This window comes from Furipterus horrens, unplaced genomic scaffold (assembly GCF_987537825.1).
Source record: "Furipterus horrens unplaced genomic scaffold, mFurHor1.1.pri manual_scaffold_2, whole genome shotgun sequence".
Classification (NCBI taxonomy): domain Eukaryota; kingdom Metazoa; phylum Chordata; class Mammalia; order Chiroptera; family Furipteridae; genus Furipterus; species Furipterus horrens.
Window position 1 is genome coordinate 3382204 of NW_028327172.1, and position 23679 is coordinate 3405882.

Here is a 23679-nt window from a genome sequence, read left to right on the forward strand (position 1 = left end):
ACACTTCCCAGAGCAGGAGGTGTGGATGGAGACACACTCAGGACAGGTCTCCAGCAGCCAAGGGACCGCTGAGCAAGACCAAACCAGCCACCAGGGATGTCCATTCAGTCCGCAGCACAGCACGGAAATGTGACGACCCCTCGAGTGGAATGGAGGGCAGGCCAGCATGGCCTCACTCACCGTGGGGTGGAATGTGAAATGATTCCACAGCTTGGGACAGAATCCTCTGGTCAACATGGACATCCACCTGCACCCCCTCTCAGTTCCCTGTGGGGACACCCAAGTGGGAATTTAGCTGGTGGTCCCTGGAGATCCATTCTAGAATGTCCACAGTGACAGCGTATGGAATAGCCAACCTGGAAACAGCCCAAGTGCTAAGTAGCCAAGCGGATGAATCAGCCGTGGACCAGGAGGTCTTGATCACAGTAAGCAGGTGCCCGCAGCCCCCTCCAGGGGCCAGTGGGGAGACGCCCCTGGGAAACCGACCAGCCCCACAGGGAGGCCTGGACCCATCACTGGGGCGGTCAGTCCCGAGGGGCACTGCCCTTGGGCATGACAGTAGTAGGGGCAGCGTCTTGTGCCGGCTCTGAACTGTGACCCACATGTACCCAGATGTGGCAGCTGCAGCTCCCACCCAGGCCGAGGACTCACGAGACCTGCCTCAGGCTCCCAGCCAGGCTGGTTCCTGGCCTCCCTCTGGGAGAGGGGGTGGGGGTGTTGGACAGTGACCCCGCACTCCCCTTGGCCTGTCAGGGAGCTGGGCGCACTAATCTCTGGGACACACACACCTGCCTCAGAGCCTCAGCCTTTTCAGGGCCCCAGAACACCCTACTGGGCCCCAATCTTTCTGAGACTCCCTGACCCAGCACCTTTCAACCCCCTGGGATTACCCAGAGCCCCTGGGATTACCCAGAGCCTTGGCTTCGGTCCCCAGGAGGCTGCCTGTGGGGCCCCAGGGCTGAGGGAGGGGAGCCTGGGGTGGAGAAGTCGCCCCCTCCGCCCCCGTGGGAAGGCCCACCAGGTGGGGCAGCTGTTTTTGCACCTCCTATCCTAGGGAGCAGGGTTCCTCGGCGGGTGTCCGTGCGGGGGGGTGCGACCAGCCCCTGGCCTCTGCCCCCACTGCCCAGGGAAGAGTGTCCTCCTGCTGCTCCGCACCCACGGGACAGGATGTGCCGGAGGCCGAGCTGAGGAGGACGGCTGTGGACATGGAGACAGGAGGGCTGGGCCATGTCTCCCCACCCTCAGCAGACAACTGACATCAGGCCCACCGCTCACTGTCCTTCCCTGGGGAGACGAGGGACCACCGTGAGGGCGGGGCCTGGGCACATCCCCCTGCCCCTGCCCCTGCCTGGGGGACACGCACCTCGGGCCAGGTCAGAGGGCACAGGCAGGCTGGGCAGAGGCCCTTCAGGGACCTGGGCTCCTGGGCCGCTCCCGTGTGGGGCCCCCGAGGGCAGGGCCCCACCCCACCCCACCAAGTCCTGTACGTGTGAGCCCCCCCAGGGCAGCAGAGCCCACCTGCAGGAACTCACTGCCACAGACACCCCTCACGGTTGCCATGGCGATGTCGCCACCAGGTTTCATTTTCAGAGCAAACGTTCATTTCCAGAGAGAACGAGCAAGTTGTTCTGGGACTTGGCGTCCCCAGCAGGAACGGCGGCAGGAGACCATGAAGCTCCTGTCTAGCACGTCGACACCTGCTCGATAAACCAACGTCTGGGCTGGGCTGTGAAATGTCACCTTGCAGGATAGACACGAGCGGAGAGTCGGTCTGCCCAGGAGACCGAGCGGCAGCCGGGGCCCCGCAGCGGGGCAGGAGGCGGCAGGGGCGAGGGGGGCAGGCATGAGAACCCGCGCCGCAGGGGTGCAGGTGGGGCCCAGGGCCAGGATTGGGGGTCCCAAGCTAAACATACCGTCTGGATGGAACAGGTGGTTCTTGTTTCTGCAGCGCAAATGCCCACCAACAGCAGAACGACGAGTCAAATGCGGCCGTTTGTCCGAGAGCCACTGCGGGGCGGCACAGACCCGCGAGCTCCGGCCGGGGCAGGAGGCGGACTCGGGAACCTGAGACGCGCAGCGGCCACTGCTCGGCGCCCTGGTTTCCGACAGCCGCCCCGGACACCTGACAGTAATTCGCACTGTGATTTCCTCCCCGAGCGCGGAATCAAGGAGGAGTGTGGGAAGTCTCATGCGTAGAAGCTTCGGTGAAAACCCTAAAATGCCCGTAGCCGTCCAGTAGAAGGGAGCCATTCCCTGGCCAGAGACAGGACATGTATGTTCCTTAATAAATTTCCCACTTGCTTTGCTTCACAGTATCTGTGGTCAGTCCAGTTCCTTGCTTGTGACCACAGAGAGCCTGGGCCCTGTTTCCAGCTGCGGGAAGGCCACAGGCAACCACGTGGGACCTGAGCGAGTGGGAAGTGGAGGGCAAGCACAGGCTGTGGGTGGCCCAAGGGCGAAGCAGAGGACAGCCCCAGGCATGCCGTGGGTCCTCCAGGAGGTTCACCTTGGAGGGGGTGTTGGCTGGAAGGGGACGGGGGAGGGGGTTTCAGGGGCCCTGGACCTTCTGGGTGTGCATTTGTTGAGTGGGACCTTATGAAATATGACCTCACTGCAGCTCAGTCATGCCGCAAACGTTCCCCAGTCTGTGGTTCTGGGCTGATGACAAGCATGCCGTGTTTTTATTTTGACTTGTGTGTGTTGAAGAGCCATCAGCCCCTGCAAGGTAGGCTCCATGGGGTCCCCAGGGCCTGGCCTGCAGCAAGAGCCAACTGAACCGTGACTGGTTATGAGCTTAAAGGTGGGCCTACACCCCAGCCTCTCACCCCCATTGACGGGCAAGGCCATACCCAAGGGGAGAGAATTTGGGTGTCTAGAACCTGCTGGGAGGGTGAGGCAGGGAGCAGGGCTGGGGGACAGGCCTGTGGGAGGTGGCAGGCGGCACAGTCAGGGTCCTTGGCCTCTGCTCTGAAAGTTGCTGGGGCAACAGCAGCCCAACACTAGCTTGGGGGGCTGGAGTGGAGGGAAGGGGAGCGGTGATGGGGGACGCTTGCCTGCCAGCTACCTGCTCTGGGCCCCAGGCCACCGTCCTGTCCAGCAGCGTGTGCCGGGCACCTCGGTGAGCCCCATCGCTGGCCGGAGCAGAGGGCATGGTGGGAGGGACCTGGCTCTGTCCCCTTTCGCCTCCGCCTCCAGAGTGGGATTGGGCCACAGTGCGGGTGAGCCCCTGCTGCCCCCTCCAGCTCTCCCACAGGGACAGGGACCCATGAACAGTGGGTGAGTGGGGCCTGTGGATGGGGACGAGCTGGGGTGGGGGCTGGGGAAGGGCAGTCCTGGGCCCTGGGCCCGTCTGGATGCACCAGCCCAGCATGGTTGCCGCACCAGCCCCTCCGGAGCGTGGGGTGAGCTGAGAAAGCGCCGCTTCGGCAGCTTTGGCATCGCCTCCCTAATGGGCTTAATGTCCTGGCTGAGCTCTAATGCGGGCAATTTTGCCTCCCACTCACAGATTTCAGAAAAAAAAGCACACAATGGCCCGAGCCCACTGTAGCCAAGGAAATAAAATAGAAAAATAATAGGAAAATTACTGGGCAACTTTCATCACCTTAATTTTTGAGCTGCTCGCTTGCAGCGAGCGCACCCCTCCCCATGCTCCTGAATTTCCAACAATGCAGGAGGCTACAATTAATTTCCAGAAAGCATAACCTTTTTGGAAACGCGCTCCCTCCACAAACGAACAGTTGCTGCGGTCATTAGGGCAGTGCCGTCCTGCGCTCCCACTGCTCGTGCTAATCAGGCTAATTGACGACAGCGGGCACTAACCGCGATTAGTCATAGCGCCTAATTGGGTCTCGGGTACGCGTGATTGTCTGCCGGCAGGGTCTGCGTTTGTTTTCAGGCTCGGTCTGCTTTCAGGACGTGCACCCTTCGGCTGCGCATTTCTCTAGAAAGGATCCCCCTTCTGCCCAGCATTCACTGGCCAGTTTCTCTTTTCAAAGGTGGAGCACCGAGCACTGAGACGGAACGTGTCATGTCGGCTGGTTTTCGGAAGGACGGACGCTGGCTCCAGGTCACGGAGGGCTTGGCGTTTGTCCCGTGGCCGCCTGGCCTCACGTGCGAGCCGGGTGCTCAGCGCCCCGAGGCAGGGCTCGCCCCAGGTCACGGACCGCACCGGGGACCGCGGCTCGGGGGGCGGCCCGAGTCTGAGTCTCCTGCGCCGCTGCAGATGCTTCTGCTCAAACACTGGGTTGGCCGTTACGTTTTTTCGTAAATTAAAAAACACATTATTCACTTTCACAGTAGCTTTACTGATCCAGATATTTGAATCTGTCAGCTGTCTCCCGCCATCGGCTTCTAGTGGGGAGAGGCCAGGGGGCTGCTACTCATGTCCCAGTGCATGAGACGCCCCCCAGCAGTTACGTGGCCAAGATGCCCACAGCACCGAGGAACGTCACAAACCACTGACACGTGCGATCGGGCACAGCCCCTCCTGCACACCCTGCGCCCGTCTTTTCTGTTTCAGCCGCGTTTTCACCTCTTGAAATAACAAAGCGTGATATGCCAGAAACGTTGCCCGTCTTCCATCTTCAGTATCGACACGGCCGTCCAGAAACCCACCAATTTTGATGGTTCTTCCCTGCACGCTGATAGGACAGCTGCCACACACGGTCTTGACAAAACTGTTGCGAATGACGTTAAAGACAACCCGGCGGCCCTGGAGCCGTGGCAGGGAAACACGCGATGACACGCCTTTGACCCCGCTGCAGTGTGACACGGACGCGGCGCCCCGCCCCGGCTAGCGCCCGACGGAGCCCGGGTTCCGCCCTAAACCCGGCGCCCGCGACCCTCGAGAGGAGCTCTAGGAGGGAGGCGTGCGGGCCAGGCGGTTTCCGGCCCGTGGCCTTTAAGGGTAACAGCAGCCGGGGAGCAGAGGGAGCAGGCGCGGAAAGGGAATCAAAGGCAAGGAGGAAAGGACGTGCGGGGAGGCGCGGCGGGCGAGGACCGAGGGCCTCCTCGGGTCCCGAGAGGACGGGGAGGCGCACGGAGCCGCCCTCCCAAGCCGAGGTCCAAGAAACGGGATCCCCGCCAGGCCCCGCCCCACACCTGGGAGAAGGCGGGACTTCCTCCTCACGGGGGAGCTGCTTCCTGCGGACACCGGAAGACCCTACAGAGAGAAGGCGGTGCCCAAACTGCTCAGCCAATCGGGGCGACGCCTTCACCTTGTCGGGGCGCGGGAGGTCCCTAGCTCTCGGGCGCCGCCCCTCCGGCGTCTGGCTGTAACGCGGGCCTGACGGTTGTCCCCAGCGACCTGACCACCGTAGCGGCCGCGTGCCGCCGAAGGCTGGCCTCTGGGGCCGTCCCCCGCACCTGGGGGTCACAGACGGGCACGCGGCCCCCAGCAGGCCTCGGTCGTGCTGCGGCACAAGGCGCGGGAAAGCAGCCAGGCCAGGCCGTTTGTCGGCGCGCACGTGGCGGCGCGGAGGCCCGACAGCGGGCCGACGCCAAGGGCTGTGGCCGGAGCTGATGCGTGTGCCTTCCATCTCGAGGGGCTGAGGCGGAAGACACTGGGAACTAGGAGGAAGGGGGCCTCGCCCTCAAACCGGGAAGAGAGTCGAGCGCCTGGCTCCCGGCCGATGAGATGGATGTGGCCCTGCCGGCTCGGGGGCAGAAGCTCACGGGAGAGGCGGCGCCCGGGTCCCGTCTGGGCCGCGGACACTGGCCGTGGCTGTGCCCGGGGTGTGCCCGTTAGAGCGCGTTGGCTCCGAAGCTGCTCAGCGGCGGCCCCCGACGGAGGGAAGCACAGGAGGCCGGCGTTTCCGCTCGTGGAACCCTCTTACCGGGAAGCGGGAGGCTGACTCCCAGGCGCCATCGCAGCCCACGCAGAGCCGCCTCCCCTGCCGTTGCTCCTCGCAGTGACCGGCACCTGGTGCCGCCGGTTCCGAGAGCTTAGACGCTGGGGTGTGTCTGGCGCGGTGACGGAGTCCGGAGGTGGGTGTGGTGACGGGCCACCTCCCCGGGAGACGTGGTGTCTGTGCGGCGTGGAGCGCGGCCGCGCTGAGGCTACGAACGGACGGGTCTCAACGCCCGGGGCAGCCGCGTGGGCCACGGCCGGGAAACGCTGTCCCCGTTTCTGCGGCCTCTGAGCTGTTTGCCGGAAGCAAAGGAGGTCCCTCTGTGTTTCGTTTCCGCCATCTGTGGTTTGGGTTTGTGATGAGAACAGGAATAGAATGGAAATCGGGAAAAAGCGCAGTCGGAATACGGCTGGGACGGCACACAGCGCTCGCTTCTGGAACAGCCACTTCCTTTACGACTTCCGTTCGGCACCTACAGGACAGTGTGAAGCCCCCTCCCCCCAAAGAAGCGACACACCACGTTAAAAACTTAAAGTCCCTAAAATCCAATATGCTTTTTGAAGAAAGCAAAGGCACCAAATATATATTTTTATACCACCAGTAATTCTATGACAATAGAGTATTTAAAACCCCCATTAAGGAAGCCAGTCCCTCCGTGTTTCTCTCTGGCATCTTCTCTCCGCCCCAGCGTGGAGGGGGCCCTGGGGACAGCGGCAGGGCGCGGCTGGCTGGGTCGTGTGCAGCGGAAGCTTGGTGCTTCATTTCGTCTCTGAGAAGTGTCATCGTGGGACAGGCGAGGCTCACGCCATCCCCTGCACCAGAGCTCTAGGTGGTCCCTGCAGCCCTAGGGACCCAGCATCCACGGGGTTTTCTGAGCGAGGTGCGCAGGAAGGAGGGTGGCAGGGAGCACAGCGGAGGTTCTTGGGAGGAATCTGATTCCTAGGAGCTTGGCCCCGGGCCACATCCAAAGCCAGCTGGAATGACACTTTCTCGCCAGCGCAGTGGCTGCTGTGGGTACCGTCCAGCTCTCCTGGCCAGGCCGGTGGCCCGGCCGCTGTACACGCGGGTGTTGACCTCTCCCCGCCGCTCCTCCCCTGGGGAAGCACACGGTCGCCCTGGGGTAGCATCGCCAGTGACTGACGGGAGCAGGCGTGACAGGCCAGCCCGTGACGCTGTGTGCTCCCCAGGCTGTCCCAGCGGCAGCAGTGGGAAGCCAGTCCTCCGAGCTCAGGGTGGCAGAGTAGCTGGAAATGGAAGGGAGCCATCCCGGAGCCGGAGAGCTGGAGACGGATAGGACCGAGTCTCAGGGTCACTCTGTCCCAATCCACCAACGCCCGCAGGTGCGGCAGAGACCTCGGGAGGCTGGGAGGGAGAGCAGTCGGCCCTGTAGAGAGGTCACTGCCCTGGGTGACATCTGTGTTTTCTACTCTTCTGACACGTGCACAGTGTAGGTGGCAGGATGGTAGGGCGACTAACGACATCCATAGTTCACGAGGGACCAGGCCCTTGGCTGCCACTGGGATCTCCTGGCTTCTGGGGCGTAAGTGCTCTTACCTGACCTCCGGTGCTCTGGGGCCCTCGCTGCCATTGTTATCTTTGAGCCAAGTTCTGTGACAGCAGTCACTGTCATCCCTGGCCTGCAGAGGTGGCCCCGAACCAGTACATTCCTGATGATCACAGGATGTACCGCGTCCCCGTTATGGGCCTTCCGATGGCCACGGGGAGCATCGTGTCCCCGTGATGGGCTTTCCAGTGGCCACAGGGCGTGTCATGTCCCGTTCCGGTGGGCCCCTGACCGCACGTACGCTGTGAGTTCCAGTGTGCCCACCTCCACGAGACTCCCTGCCACACGCGAGGCAACGAGGGCATTTGACACAGGCTCATTTTGAGCATGGGCATTGCTTTTTACAGGCTTCTAAGAGCAGGTTTGCGCCATCCCCTGGGGGTGACAGGGTGTGAAAGTCTGGATCCCAAAGGAGTGCCCCCAACCCAACGTTCTCTTATCCCATCTTATGTTCTGATCCCCTCGCCTGGACCCTCAGAATCCAGTCCCCCCCTAAAGTGTTCGCAGCTGCCTATATATCCCTGACTGCGCTCTCTGATGCAGTGGGTGTTGCCAACAGTTCTGACCATTCACAGAACCCCACGTAGGCTCTGTGTGCTTTCCATACTGTCCCCTGGTTCAAGACTCCTCCCATCCACCTGAGGCCTTGGAAGCATCCAAGCAATTTTGCATAAAAAAGACACCAGCCACCAGCCTCAGGAGTGTGGAGGCATTCTGAACGCTGCTTCCTTTTCCCTATCTCCCAGCCGCAAACTCTGGGGTTTGTTTTTGGACTCCCCTTTTCTGTAACAATGTGTCTTGGTGTGGTCCTCTTTGGGTCTAGCTTATTTGGGACTCTGTGCTTCCAGGACTTGTATATCTATTTCCTTTGCCAAATTTGGGAAGTTTTCCTTCATTAGTTTTTCACATAAGCTTTTGATTTCTTGCTCTTCCCTCTTCTTTCTGGCACCCCCATGATTCAGATGTTGGCAAGTTTAAACTTGTCCCAGAGGTTCCTAAGCCTCTCGTTTTTTTTTTTAATTCTTGTTTCCTCATTCTGCACTGGTTGACTGTTTTTTTCTTCCTTATGTTTGAAATCATTGATCTGAACCCTGATTTTCTTCCCTTCACCATTGGTTTTGTGTGACTTTTCCTTCGTTTCACTCAGCATGGCCTTCACTTCTTCTCTTCTGTGTTTGCCGTCATCAAGCATATCTGTCAAGCCCGTGAGCATCTTTATCACCTGTTTTGAATTCTGCGTCTGTTAGGCTGTCTGTCTCGTGTGAGGTTGGCGATCTCCTCGTCGCAGAGTTCTCCCACTGGAATCTTGACCCGTTCCCCCTTTTGGACCACATCTCTGTCTCCTCATTCTGACAGGCTCCTGTGTTTTTTTGCCTCCGTGTCCCAGGTAGAGCTGTCGCACCTGTTACGTTGTAAGGGGCGGAGCCTTAGGGATTCGTCAGTGCAGGGCAACCATTTCACCACGTTGTGGCGCTGTGTTGGGGAGGTCTCAGAGGGAACAATGCTGCCTGCCCAGCACTCGCCCCCTTTCCAGACACCTCTCCCACTTCCATATGGGACTGGCGCCCCTCTAGCTTCTGACCTGACCGTCTTTCCCAGAGTGGGTGGGTCTGTGGACGTTCTAGGGCGGTGGGGGCCCTTTAAACAAGCGGACTCTGCTGAGAGACCGGCAGTTTCTGCCTCCGCCCCAACCCCCACTGGTCTGCACAGTCAGAAGCAATGAGGCTTGATTTTCCCCGGTGTTGGGACCGTGAGCTGCGAGGTCTGGTCTGGAGCTGGGAGCGCTCCCCAGGTGTCCCTCCTGACTTTTTAAAATGTGACTGCGCCTTCTGCTGGCCTGCTGCTGTTGCCACTGCTGCCACCACCACACTGCATCCTCTCCGCCCCAGCTCCGCCCCTCCTACCTATCTGGGTATTTCTTCTTTATATCTTTGTTTGTTGGACTTCCATGCAGCTTTATTTTCTGAAACTTCTGGTTGTCTCTAGTTTTGAGGCAGTTGTGTTCCTTCTTAGTTGTGGAGGGAGACGCGGCGTGTCTGTCTAGGCCTCCGTCTTGGCTGGAAGTCTATTGTTTTGGTCATTTTTAACACGGGTATATTGTACTGCAGGCATCACTGGTCTTGCGGTTCGGTATGGCCAACACGCAGAAACCAAAGAAGACAGGAATGAGTGTGCTCGCTCTGGCCCTCGGGCTGGCACCCTCTGCCCACCCAGGCTTCCTTCATGCCATCCTTGTGTCTTCCCCGCCACGGAGACAAGCGGACGGACGACGCCCCCGAGAACACCCAACTCTCTCTCATCAGCAACAAGTGAAATAAGACACTGTTACCCTGGGTGGGATGGAGACGCCAACCAAAAGCAAACCACACAGGGCAGCGTTTGCCGCCCCAAGCCAAGCCCTGGGGTCACCGGCAAAGCGCTCCACCAGGTAAGACAAGAGCGCATCACCCACCAGCAGGCCCCGAGGTGCCGTGCCACCTAAGTCAGCATCCTTGAGACAAGCCAAAGGAGCCCTGTCCTTTGGTGGCGCCGGGTTCCAGAGGGGAACACAAGACAGTCTTCTCTCGGAGCTCATGACAGAGGGGGTTGTGGGGAGGTGCGCGGAGGCCGCGGGCACCTCGCCATCTGTCCCAGGTGCACTGCTGACTCCACTGTCCCACAATGGTAGGTCAGCCTTGCTACCCTTCACGAGGAGCTGCCACACCATTTACAATGGGAAAGTAAATAAGGAATGAGGCATTAGACATTTGATTCTTTTATTTCCATATGCAATGTAATGTTTAGGCACGCTGCTTGGGATGCTATTTCTAAAAAATCGTTGGCCATTTTTCAGAATATCCTTTTGGTTTCAAATACTGGTCAGGAAAAAAAATGATGTAAAAATAGGTGAATAATTTTCTATTACAGAAATGAAAAACTGATTTGCATCTAAAATTGCAAGAGGTGAAGTCATTTAACCCTTTCACCAGACGGCACGCAATATACAACATATTGCTTTAGCTGTTTGAGAAGGCTGTGATGTATTTTTATATTGACATAGAAAATTATAAATTACATTGAATTAGTATCCATAATCACTATCTATATACACAAACCAGTTCTAAAAAAGAAACAGACGGGCTGAGAATCTGCGAGAGAAAACCTCACAAGGAAAAGAACGAGCATGCCCGGGAGCCAAGTCTGGCCTGTCAGAACGAAGCACCGCCACTCCCTGGGCCGCGCGCATCTTCGGCTGCCTTGCCCGGTGCGGTGTAGGGGCGTTAAAGCTGCAGACTGCTCTGAAATGGTCACTGGCGATGCCTGTTAACAAGGTCAATTTTGGTGAATGGGTTAAAAGGCGGATGAACCACCAAAACAAAACAGAAAACAAAAACAAAAAACAAAACCCCAAACCACAAGCCATGTGCACGCCAAACAGCCTAGTGTTTCACCTGCAGGAATAATCGTTTCAAGCAAACAAGACTTAAACAGAACATATGGCTTTACAATAACAATTTATCAACTAAGCTGTATCAATAAATACTTAATCTCTACCAATAGACTTACATTTTTTGATCCGTTTTAACAATACAGAAAACAGTTACCAATCAAAAACTGGTTATAAAAAGAACACCAAATATTTCTTATTCAAAATCACTTTTGTAAGTTAGAACAACCAAAATAACACTTAGAGGGCATGTCAATCCCGCTACTCCTTGCCAACTGGAAGAAAAATGAATTCAGAATTTTGTACAAGGTGAAAAATGTATGAAAACTGCCTAATACTTTGGTCACACTAATAATTGTCAAATAGTTATGTTTCAAATACAATAGCTCTGTGTATTCACTTTTATAAAACTATTCTTACAGCCATTTTAACTATAGTATCACTACTATTATTACATGGGTGGCAAGATCGTATTTCACAGGCTACCCATTATTTAGAACAGTACAATATAAACATACGCAAAAATTCTTGGTATTTGTCAATGTGCAATATTTGTACACGTCTGAATCTCTCTGTACAATGTCTTAGCATCTAGAGTAGAAAGGTTGCTGGTCCTGATCCCGTGCAGAGTAGGGCGGCGGGGGTGGCGGCGTGGCAGCCCCGCTGACGCCCGGAGCCCTGAATGGTGGCGGCCCGCAGTCCTCCGTCAGCAGCAGAGGTTGCTCATCATACAGGGCCGTTCACCGACGTGTCGCCTGGCACGCTTGGCCGGTCAGTCCTGCGGAGCAAGAGGCACACCTCTGAGGCACTCGGGCAGAAACGGGAGACGGGAAACGAACACCTCATTTAGCCCCCCAAGGGTGGAGGCTTACTTTAACATCGTTCCTGCAGCGCCTAGCACTAAGCCTGGCCCTCAGCGCAACAGCTACGTACGCTCATCTCTCTAAAGCTCCAGCAAGTGTCCCTGAAGAGCCTCGCAGCCTCCCCCTCACCTCCGACCTCCCGGCCATCAGCCAGGGCTGCGGACAGGCAGGCGCTGCAGGAGGGCCAGGCCGCCGGTGTTCGCCTGGCGCCCCCAAGCCCCTCCCGCCTTCCCTACAGCCCTTTATTTCTTCCATGTACCGGACTCCACATACACTCACTCGAGAAACAGGATTCTGCAACGGAGGGAAAAAGGAAGCAGAAAAGAAGCCTGTCACCACGGCCGACAGTGGTCAGCGACGGTGTGGGCTGTAACCAGTGCGCCCCGCGGGGGCGGGGCTCCCCCGACAGGTGCAGACAGAGTCCGCCGGGTCTGCCTTCCGGCCACGGCGACAACCTGAAGGGGCCAGGTCCTCCCGACGGCGTTTCCCAGCCCTTACGCATGGGGACGAGGGTGCTGTGGGCCACGCTGGGAAGCGCATGGGCACTTCTGAGTGAGCGTCGGAATTCGCAAGCAGACGCTTTCAGTACACGCTCATCGTACGGGATGCCAGGAAGCCAGCCCCCCACAGCACCCACGGGCAGCGAATGACGGCCCGCGGCCTCCGCTCCGCCTTCCCAACTTGCACACGGCGTGCCCATAAGTTAATTTCTTAACCTCTCAGTTCACTGTCCTCCCCCCGTAAAAGGGGACGACAATGCCCCCCACGGGTTTCCGAGCCTACAGTGTGTGCAGGAGCTTAGCCTGCTGTGCTGGACGGACAGCGGTGGGAAACCACGCTCTGTGGCACCACAGATCCCTAAGAGCGACAGCGCCCACCCGCCAGTGTTGGGCTGTGACAGAAGCCGCAGGGGGGGGACTGCATCCGGAAAGTCCCCGGTGGTTCTGTGCCTTCAACACCGTCCTAAGCTGCTTTAAGAACATGAGAGTGACACATGAGAAAACCTGCCCTGTCCCTGCTGTCAACAGGTTCCAATGCCACTCTCTCAGAGCCCCCCCCCCCCCCCGACAGCGGGACGCCCACTCCCTCTCCTTCAGCAGCATCTCCTCAGGCCTCGGCCAGCAGCTGCCATGTGGAGCCGTGTGCTGAAGGAGGGACAGGAGGGCAACGTGCTGACCCAGGTGACGCCCCGCCCCTCCGGTCGCTCCGCCCACTCTGTCCTGCACAGTGAAGGTGGCTCTCACGGGGAGGGGACGGGGGGTTCCGGGGCACACAGTGCTGTGCCCCAGGGAGCCGCGGACATGCGCCCACAGCCTCCTGTATCTCTGATGCCAGAGAAGCCGAGACCAGGCTCCTAAAGCCACCACCCAAGTGGGACAGACATAGATTATTAGCCTGCCTTCAAGGCGGGTCTCAAAATCAAAGATGCTTCCAAGTAGAAACCAAGGAGATGACAACTGACTAGGAACCAGACCGACACAGGGCCTTTATCAGAAACACACACTGACACCCAGGCAGAAGTAGTGACCTGCCCACACACAGCTGGGGCTGGTCTCCAAAGCAGGGGTGTGACCCGCCACTGCCTCCCAAGGACTTCACTAGAGCCAGTGCGCCCAAATAGTTCTTATCATTACCTTTATGTGCAAAATGTATACTTATATATTATCAGAATCACACTCACTCTAGCTACAATTTCCATGAGTGACAAAGACGGTGCGCTCGGACTGCAGAGGTTTCCTGACCAGTGAACAGAGTGCCCCCTGCTGGTCCCACTGGTCACAAGACCCCTGAAATGCTGAGCAGATTCCGGGAGAGGGGAAAAGTACAACTTCTCCGAAATGACTTTAAAGGTTACTTTATTCCTTAGGGAAGGAATAAATACTCAGACTAAGAAATACGTAATTAAAGTCAGCTATGGGAAGTGCTGTGATCCCAGGACAAGTCCTCATCTTCTGGCCGGAGCTCCGGGCTGTCCAGCTACCCTCGCCCAGCCTGTGGGGCCGCGTGGCGGCACCGGCACGTGGGCCTGGCCTCTCCCTTCAGACCGTGGCTCGGCCTAAAAGAGGACCAGAGAAAACGTCTGCTGCCAGAAGGAGGGTTTTCACCCTTTGGTACTGTGCAAAAGTGGAACCGAACGGAATCAACTAAGAGTGGAGAATACTTAGCTCCACATATGAAAAGGCCACCAGGAAAGTCCCCCGCCCCCCGTGTTTCAGGTGGGCCTGTCCACAGGAGCTGCTTGTGCCTGGTGGCTGCGTGACTCCACAGGGCCAACGAGAACTTGGCTGCCAGTCCACGGAGCCCAGTCTTGGAGGGTTCATCAGAACAGGGAGTGGGGGTAACGCCAGCACGTGGCAGACACTCCTCACAGTAATTTCTTAAAGAGCCAGTGATATTACTGCACCTCCCAATGGTCACTCCAGCTCCTGGGGTTAGGGGATAAACTGCGGTTTCTAAGCTCTGAGCTCAGTCACCCTGATTCCACCAGGGCCGAGGCAGCGTTACCATGCTGAGTCACTGAATGCTCAAGGTCAAGGGCAGTGACTCCCTTCGTCTGGTGCCCGCCCCCAGGAGCCAGCCTCCCCCCAGTGCCCAGAGAGCAGGGCCAGGGCAGACCCGAGGACGGGGGCCCTTACCTCTGCTCAGCACGACTGCTGGGAGGCCGGGGGGCTGCAGGCCTCGCCTCGGCCGGCTCAGGGCTCTCCTCCACATCTTTACAAGCAGCATCTTGAGAGGTAGACAGTTTTCCTTCCTCGCTGCAGGAAAGAGGACGAGAGGCAGCATTAGAGCCCTGAGGTGTCACCGCCAGGGGGAGGGGGAGGGGACATGCAAATGGATCTGGAGCCAGGACGGCCATGGAGTTGAGCATGCGCAGGCGAGGGACACAGACCACAGACAGTGACTGGGAAACCACAGGAGGAAGGGCCACGCAGGCGGGAACTGGAAGGGACGATGTAATGCAGCTGGTGCTGAGAGAGAACGGCCCCGTGACTTACATACCGATAGGATTTCAACACTCTGACGCCAAGTGTGCAAAACAGAAAAGAAATGTACAAGAGTTTCAGAACACTCCTATAGGGGGTGGGGCTAACATGTCCACGGCTGCGCCTAAGCACATCTGCAGACTCGGTGAAGGTGTCAAAGGAACCTGTTTGAAGGAATGAGTCTTCAGTGAAGCACTCTGCTTTCGGGGCGGAGCCCACCACTTAACAGTCCGCAGGACAGCTCCCCACCCGGTGCGGCTGAGGCCACACGGGCAGGGCTCCGCGGTGCTGGAACCAGGCCTGAACTTCTCGAGTGGCCTCCAACCACCAGTGAGAAGCGTCATTGCCCTGAAGGAACAGAGCCGAGACCTGTGCCCGAAGAGGCAGACACAGACGCGGAGGGGTCAGAGGGCCTGGGAGGCGGACCGAGAAAGCGTATCTGTTCCCGTTGGTGACTCTTGGTGAGAAAGACAAGTAGCAAACGCTTTCAGCTGTCTGTGGGCTAGTATCTCAGGCTTCACCCTGTCCTGTCTGCCTTTCTAGTCTGACACAGTCAAGACGGCACTGACGTGAGCTACAGGGCAGCTGGGGGCTCCCTCCGGGAAGGCCGTCCATTCTCAGAGCTGGGCCCAGTCCTGGATTTGCTTATGAAAAGCTGAATTTTAGGGTAATCTCTAGGGTGGCTTTCAACTGGGCCCAGGCAGTGTATGAGGTGCAAAACGAACTAAGGTCTAAAGATTGTGGACAACCCGAGTCACCTGGGTTATTATTCTTTATCCCCACTCTCCCCTCCTCGCCCACCAAAGCAACTACCTGGAGGTGCTTCCTACATACAGCATGGGGCGAAAGAAGGGGTACAGCTGTTCGTATGGAAGATGATACAAGAATAACTGTTTTGTGCACTCACAACCGTAAACCTACCCTTGCCCCGCCCTGCATCTCTGCTCACAGAACTGGCAGGGACACGCACCTTGCAGGCACTGTCTGTAACCTTGGAAGGTCCGCCTGTCCCTGCCGCCAGCCCCCACCCCCGGACGCCTCTTGTGTACTGCGGGGCAGCACCGGCCCTTCTCCGCATGGAAGGAGTGCTCATCCTTCTGTCCACAAGGAAGGGCAGGCCCTGCCTGGGGCTCCAGAGCCGCCAGCACTCAGCGCTGCCAGCCCGATTCCTGCCGGTCTCTAAGAGGTGTCGGGTGACAGATGCATTGTGGGCATTTAACTTTTTTAGGCCTTTTGGATTTCCTTGTCTATAAATTTCCTACTGATATCTTTTGCCTGTTTTCTGATCTGGGTTCTCTGTCTTCTCCTTACTGGTTTATAGGAACTGAACAGTCAATGTGAGTTTCTTGCTGATTTAGGTACCGTAAGCTTTAGCCCCAATTTTCCATTGGCCTCTTAATTTTGTCTGCAGTACTTCATCAGCCCGAAATTTTTAACTTAGATCTAATCCAAACCTAGCCTTTGCATTATGGTTTATGTGTTTGAAGGTTTTGTTTTGTTTTTAAAAAGAAGTCCTTTTCTGCCACAGCCCAGAAAGACACACTCCATTTTCTTTAACTACCATGAAACTTCGGCCACATTGCTTAGCTAACCCACCTCACTTTCTTTGTCCAGACAGCAGGAGAAGCCCCGCAGTACCTGTCCTCTCGGGTTCTGAGGGAGCCATTTAGGGGCCAGGGCCCTCCCGTGGGAAGGAGCACCCCACATGGGCTCCCGCCGCATGCTGTTCTTCAACGAACCAGGATCCGGCTTCCGATGTGGTCAGGGGGCTCAAACCCCCGCCCCGCCCCCACCCATGAAGCCACCCCTTGTCACTGGGTGTTCTCCCAGCACAGTGGCCCCTCTCCTGGTGTCCAGGCTAACATCACAGTTGCGATACTGTGACTGGGCAGCACGACCAAGTGTCTCTCAGGGCAGACCTCTTATTTCATCTTCCTTGTGGCTCTCTAAGCAACTTGGGGACCTTTGTTACTCCACAGATAATTTAGCGCACGTTTATCAAGTGCGTTTTAAAAACCCAGCCGACATTCTGACGGAAGCCGCATTAAGCCTGGTGCGGTGGATGCCTGTGCAGGGCGGAGCTCGCCCGGCCCGCGCGGGGCTGCCCGGCTGCCCGGGTCTGGGCCTTCCTCGGCTGCTTTTATCGGCACGGCCACGTCACTGTGCTTCCTAAGTAACTTACAGTTGGACTGATCTTGTGACTGGTACTTTGCCTCTTATTATACTCCCACTTGCTTATTACCGATGTAAAGAGAGGCTGCTCATTTTCAAAAGTGATCTCTTTACCGAGAGGCTTTGCTGAACTTCTGTTAGGTGACAGGTGATCATCATTCTCTGCAAATCTCAGGTTCACCAGGCCCCGCCTAACCTTACCCACACCTGTGTCCTTCTTACCTTGCAGCCTTGCCCAGCACCTCGCACACGATGGCACTGAGGGCGGACGTCCTGATCGGCCCCTTCCTGTGAGGGAGCACATCTACAGTGCCCTCCTGAAGTGCCATCTCTGCTGCAGCACTTTGGTATTTCACTTTTACCCAGGTGAGGAAATGCCCTTCTGTTCCTGCTTTGCTTGGTTTTAATCATACACAGGTAGGAACTTGATGAACAGCTTTGTCAAAGGTATCCAGTGATGTTCTTTCAGCCTATTAATATATGGTGGGTGACACGGACAGACCTTCTGACGCTGAACCACCCTTGCACTCCAGGGACAAACTCTGAGCATTATATTTTTGATATGCTGTTGGAGTCAGCAAATGATAGAATTTCTACACTTAGTTTGCTTGTAAGGAACACAAGATGATCATTGCCTGTACTCATCCTTATCTGGTTTTGGAGTTAAGATTTCGCTGCCTCATAAAGACAGAGGCAATTTTTGCATGTTTTCTATCTTTTGTAACTTAAGACGGAAACCAGCAGGAGGTGCGTGGGAGGGCGGAGCAGAGACGCCGTGACCGACTCCGCTGACCGCACCGCTCTGCAGTGGTCCCGCTTCCCTGTCCCCCCCAGATAAGGGCCTGTTTGTATCCTTGGTCCACTTCAAAAATTATCAGACTGTTTGTCTCTTTCTTATTGATACTCGGTTCTTCCCCTGTCCTTCCACTGAGTATTTCTTTGCTGGCTGTGGCTTTTCTCATTTACCTCAGCTTCTGGAATATTAGAAATTGAAGTCAAATTTCCAATCTCTTCCTTTATGGTTTGGCTTTGCTTTATGGCAAAAATGCCCTTTATCTCCTAATTCTAAAGATACTCGTGCGCAAGCTGCGGCATCGCCCTTTGTATTTATGTTGAGATCTTACTTTTCTCCCAACGGATCATCGCGTCCACCTCCTTGCTGGACGTCACGCATCCGCTCTAACACGCATCAGGCCCACACACACGCAGAGGGTCTGCATGCAGCTCTGTGCCGGCGCCGCATCGCTGCGCTAACAGCTTTAATGAGAAGCCTTGGAACCCCATCTGGTGAAGCGCCCTCACCTCATTCTTCACAACCATGGGGCTCCTCTTGGCTCTCTTAGGTCTTCTTTATGAATCTCACACTCAGCTTCTCCATTCCCATTAAGAATGCCACTGGGGTTTTTATGAGACATACATTTATTCTCTCAACTAATTTTAACTGAAACACTGGAGATACCTTTCCATCAACAAACATGACGTAGCTCCCTATTTATTTAGGTCTTTATTGTATCTTTCCATCTGAGTTACCTTATAGAAATGGCTTAAATTTTAACTGATTAAAACCAGGGACCCATCTAGGACATCTTGTATTGGTCCACAGGATGCAACTGATGTGTGTGTGTACCTGGTAAACTTTCCTATGGTTCTTTACTTGTCTATAGGCTCAACTGGATTTTCTTTTACATAGAAAATCATAATTTACAATTTTATTCCTTTCAGATGTTTATGCCTTTTATTTATTTTTATTTCATGTTGCATTTGCTCAGCCCACCTGCCCCGTGCTGCAGAGAAGCCCTAACCACGGCACCACGGCCTCGCGGCCCCGCAGCGTGGGCCACGCCTCCGGAGGAAGCACTTTTAAGGCTTCCCTGCTCAGACTCGGGTCTGCTGAGCCTGTCTGGGGACACCAGCCTCAGGTAACCGCTTTCTATGCCTGCGCTGCTCAGAAGTCCCGAACGGCTTTAATTTTTATCAAATGCTTTTTTCTCCATCTACTGAAGGTCCAAATGGTTTTAAACATGCTATCTGTGAATTACCTTCAATAATTTTTACAATGTCACAACACCCTCACATCCCTAAGATGCATCCTTGGTCGTGACTTACAACACGGCGGGATCTGGTCTGCCTGCTGTTCACTCTGGCGTGCATGCGCCCACACACGGGCGAGCCCACAGCCCCTTCCTTTCCCACGCGTCCCATTCTGTCCTGCCTTCGCAGTGAGCTGGGAAGGTTCCCGCTTATACACTAAGCACTGACTGAATTTCAGTCTGCACATTTTGACATGTTTTTACTTTTTTCTGAAGCTATTTTGCTACTGAATTCTAATGACTGCATGACATCTGAAGGAAACGGTCAGTGTGAAACCAAACCTTTGGTTTTGATGGGCTGAGCTCTGTAGCCTATTTACAAGTCAGCTTCTGTCATGACTAAACATTTGTCAATGTTTTATACTCCTGTATTTTGAATCTGCTAGTCTTAAACTGCAGTCTTCTAAATACTACCCCAAAAAGGGGGGGAGGGAGGGAAAGAGTGGGGGTGGGGGGAGAGAGAGGCGTGTGCCCTTAGGAACCCAAACACTTCATGTCTTCATTAAGACGTATCGGGTTTAACAGAGATAGCAGAACGTCAGGCTAGTGTGTTCAGAGCTGAGGCGCCCCCTCCGGCCCCCCCAGCCTGGGCCGCCCGCGCGACCGCGCCGGGTTACCTTTTGAAGACGGCCGTCTCTGTCCTGGCATCTACCGTGAGGCTGAGGGTCTCCTTCACGCCGCCGTTCAGCACTGTCTCAGTTACCTTGCCTGTGCCCTCCGCGTCGTCCTCCCCGTCAGAGCTGGCTTCCATGGCCACGCTGCCTGGCGCTGGAATGAGCACACAGCGGGTGGTCGCCCCCAGCACAGCGGCCGCTGTGCCCCGCTGCCGTGCGGACCCCCCGCCCTGCCCGTAGAAGGAGCGACGGCTGCCTGTGGCCGCGCAGGCCAGTTGCGCACGGGCCGCGGGAGAGACGGGCCCGGGTTTCCTCGGCAAAGGCCCAGCGAGCGCCCCAGCCTTCAGTGCCCTCCGCGCCCTGAGTCCACTCCGACCACCCTGACCCCCACCCCCGCCGGGCCCCCCGGCCCACGCTCCCGGGTGACGGCTGCCCGGCCCTCGCCTGTCTCCTGGCTCCCAGTGTCCCGCAGGGGCTCCTCTCCTTCGCTCTCTGCAGCGACTTCCTCGTGGTCCCCTGCGGCCCCTCCTACACAGGGAGCCGTCTGGCCCGCTGGCCCCAAGCTCTCCCGACGCCCGACCCCCGCTGGCGGCACAGCCCGTGGGCAAGGCGCCTCAGCTGTGCCGAGTTTCCCGCGCCACAAAATGGGGATAACGGAGCCCTAACCCCCAGGGCTGCAGACAGAGGAAGCGAGGCCCTCTGCGCAACATGCCCACCAGGACGACCCACAAAACCGATGTCCGTGCGGGCTTTTCCCTGCCCCCGGCCCCCGCGCCCTCTACCCTACCCTCACTCCCTTTCCTAAGGACGGACTTTGCTCCCTCCGCACCCCACCGGTCCCCTCACATTCCCTTCACCAACCTCCTCCCTTCCCGCCCCACCTCCCAAAGCCCTGGGCTTCACGTTGAAAACAGTTCAGGGCCTGTGCAAGACAACCCACTGGATACCCTTGACCATTCTGTCTGTTCATAAAGGGGAGAAGAAAAGTAGCCCCACAGCCCGAAACACATCCAGATACACACACACTCCCTCTAGCAAAGTGAGCTCCAAGGCGGAAGTGCGGGGTGCGGGCTGGCTGGGGGCACACAGGCACCCGGGTCCCGTGAGCTCGGCACTCCAGGCGACGCTGCCTGCCCCCGGGCCCGTGTCCTTTCCTGTGCACTGACGGGACTGAACAGCCCTGCGCTCCTTCTAGAGTCAACATGCGGGGGCTCCGCAGTGACAGTTCCTTCTCTCCCGGCAGCCCGAGGACACGAGACCCCGTCTGGTTTTCTAAAGCTGCGGCGGGACCGAGACGCCCCCCCAGACCCCGGAACGCCCGGCTCTCGGCACTCACCTTCGGGCTGCACGGCCAGCGCAGCGGCGCCGGGAGTCAGGGGGCCCACGGGCTCCGCGCTGGTCTCCATCTCCACGGGGGAGTTACTCCTCAGGGACTCTTTAGCACTTTTAGAAAAGAGAAAATTCGGGCATTACCTAGGGCTAACAGCCCTCAGGTACCGTTATTCACAAAAAGCCTTTGAAAAGCAGTTCCGGTCCATGGGGGTGACACCGGCAGTGGGCTCCAGGCTGCAGGGACGCAGGGGTCCAAGCGTGGGCGGTAAACACCCCGCTGGCTCAGCCGGGCAGTGCCCAGGGCTTCCCCGGGGTTCAGAGCGGCCGCAGCGCCGCAGCCTCAGCACAAGCCCCGGGCTCCCGGGCGCACGCTGGGCGGTGTCTCGGCCCCCCTCAGTGTCCCCCCCACCGACGCCCTGACGCAGGCAGAGTGGACACGGACGGGCCCCCACTGAGGCAGCAGGCGCTGTGCGCAGGGAAGGGGAGGGCTGAGCTGCCTCAGCACCGCTCTCGGGGACCAAGGACGCGCCCCTGCGGGCAGAGAAAGGCCGGGCTGGGGCTCGGCGGCCTGTCCTGCAGCGGGCCCAGTGAGATAACCCACAGTGGTCTGGCGACGTCCCACCAGTCTGCCTTTAGCTCTGGTCAGCCGCCTATTTACTGCTACCACTGGGGCTGCTGCAGTGCAGCAGGGCTGAGCCTGCCCTCTGCTGTGTCTAGGATGGTACCCGCGCCCGCATCTTCTCGGCAGACAGAATAAAACAATGTTTTACCAATCAAACTAAGCCTAACGAGGCATGAAATCCACGGCTTATACTCAAATGCTGACAGCAGTATTCAAGAAAACACTGCAATGACAGGCTGCTGTCAGGGAGACTATAAGTAAGACTCACAGCGTGCCTGTCACACCCCCTAGTTTACAGCACCGAGAGGAGTGACGAGGGGACACAGGCCCATCAGCTCTTCGGCGTCCCTCACCCCACTCCCTGTAGCCCTGTCTGGACCCCGGGGTGGAGGGCAGAGCAGCCCTGGGAGACGCCACCTTCCTCCACATCCTGACCTCCAGCTTCCTGGGGTTCCCCACCTGCCCCCTCACTTTGCCTGGATGAAAAGGAGGAGGGTGGCGACGGACGTCCCTGCACCTCCAAGCTGTGTCAGCATGTCCCCCCGTGCGGAAGTCCCGACACCCCCCTGGAAGCAGGCAGCAAGCACGCGGCTCACCTCAGGGAGGACGTGAGCTCCGAGAAGGAGGCCCAGCCGGTCTCTTTGGTCGGCATCGGCTCCTCGGTGCTCCAGACGTCGGGCCCCACAGAGTCTAGGGGGGCCCCGTGGGCCGTCTCCATGGGGACATCGAAGCTGGCTGACCAGGTGGGCGCTGAGGAGGGAGGGGTTTCATCGTGAGAACACTTGGGGGTATAACACCGGCGTTTTCCAAACAGAGCTGCGACGGTACCCCTGCCCAACCTCCATTCGGCAGGAGCGGGACTGGCACCCACGTGTGGGGGGCCCCCGCGTGACTTCCACCCTGCTAGAAAGCTGCGTGTCCTCTGACCCGGAGCCCTTCCCATTTCTGAGACTTCTCCGGTAGAAGTATGACCCAGAGATGCAAAGCTACACGTGAAAGAATATGCTGATGTTAACTTCTCGGTTCTGGCAAGTGCACCAAGGTCGTATTAGTATCGGGAGGAAGACGGGTGAAGGCAGCTACACCCTGTAAAATCTTTGCAACTTTCCTGTAAATCTAAAATTATTGCAAAATAAAGTTTATTAAAAAAATATGTTGCTACTTGATTGCAGTAAGTTAGCAACAACCTTAATGCTCTCTGATCCTGACCGACCGCAGGTCCCCCTTCGCACTTGCAAGACACCCTCCCTGTGGCCTCCCAGGGGCAGCTGGACAATGGAGGACTGGGCAGGAAATGGAGTGGGTCCCCCGCCCCCACACCCCTCCCCTCTGAATGGTTTTCTCCATATGCTAATGAGGTGGCTGGGGACTCCCGGACAGCCTTGGGGAGGAGGGGCAGTGCCAGGGGAGCGGCCTGAGACCCAGGCTTGGCACTCTCAGCCCCACGCCCCCCCCTCCCCCCCCCCCCCCGGGAGGATCCAGGAGCTGGGAGCCGAGCTCCTCCCTGATGGCCATGATCAGACCTGTTCTGCCTACTTAAGGGCCCTATGAAAAGCCAGGTTGGAGGGGATAGAGCTCTGGGGCGGTGAGCGGAGGCTGGCACAGGACAAGCCCCACAGGGACAGAAGCCGCCACACTCAGGACCCTTCCAGACCATGTCCTGCTCATCGCTTCACCTGGCGGTTCATTTGTAGCCTTTAAAATGTCCTCTGTAGTAAACTGGTGAGAGTAAGTAAAGTGCTTTTCTGAGTTCTGTGAGCTGGCTTAGCAAATAAGCGAACCCCAAGAGGTCGCAGGAACTGCCGACTGACACCTGGCTGGGTGGAAGTACCGGAGGCCCCGCCTTCTGCCGGTGAGAGCCGGCTCCAGCTGCAGCTGGCCAGGGCCTGCTCTGAAGTGCAGGCCCCCAGCTGGTGGCGGAGACCTGGCTGAGCGGGACGGGGCGAAGCTGAGGGAAAGGAGGGGTTGCCTTACTTCCCAAGTCCAGCAGACACGGGCTGATTTCAGAGGTGGGGGTGGTGGGGTCAGCATGGGGCATGTGATTCCTGTCTGGTGCCTGTCACCATGCCACCGGCCGGCCAAGTCTGGATCTGACCCGCACGTCTCTGTCTAGATGTCACCTCCTCAGATGGTAGCAGGCCTGTGTGTCCCTCGGCACTCCC

At 57.5% G+C, this 23679-nt stretch overlaps 1 protein-coding gene across 1 annotated transcript in view; it reads right to left on the reverse strand.

The window, feature by feature from the left end:
• Positions 1-10152: 10152 nt before the first annotated feature.
• PPP6R3 (protein phosphatase 6 regulatory subunit 3) overlaps positions 10153-23679 on the reverse strand; it is a 64077-nt gene continuing 50550 nt past the window's right edge. The window contains exons 19-24 of the mRNA XM_090257435.1: positions 22114-22267; positions 20900-21006; positions 19567-19717; positions 14704-14721; positions 14340-14459; positions 10153-11618 (exon numbers count right to left, since the gene is read on the reverse strand). Of these exons, the coding sequence (XP_090113561.1) occupies positions 11567-11618; positions 14340-14459; positions 14704-14721; positions 19567-19717; positions 20900-21006; positions 22114-22267 (602 nt within the window). The 3' untranslated portion in view covers positions 10153-11566. The remainder of the gene's footprint in view (positions 11619-14339; positions 14460-14703; positions 14722-19566; positions 19718-20899; positions 21007-22113; positions 22268-23679) is intronic.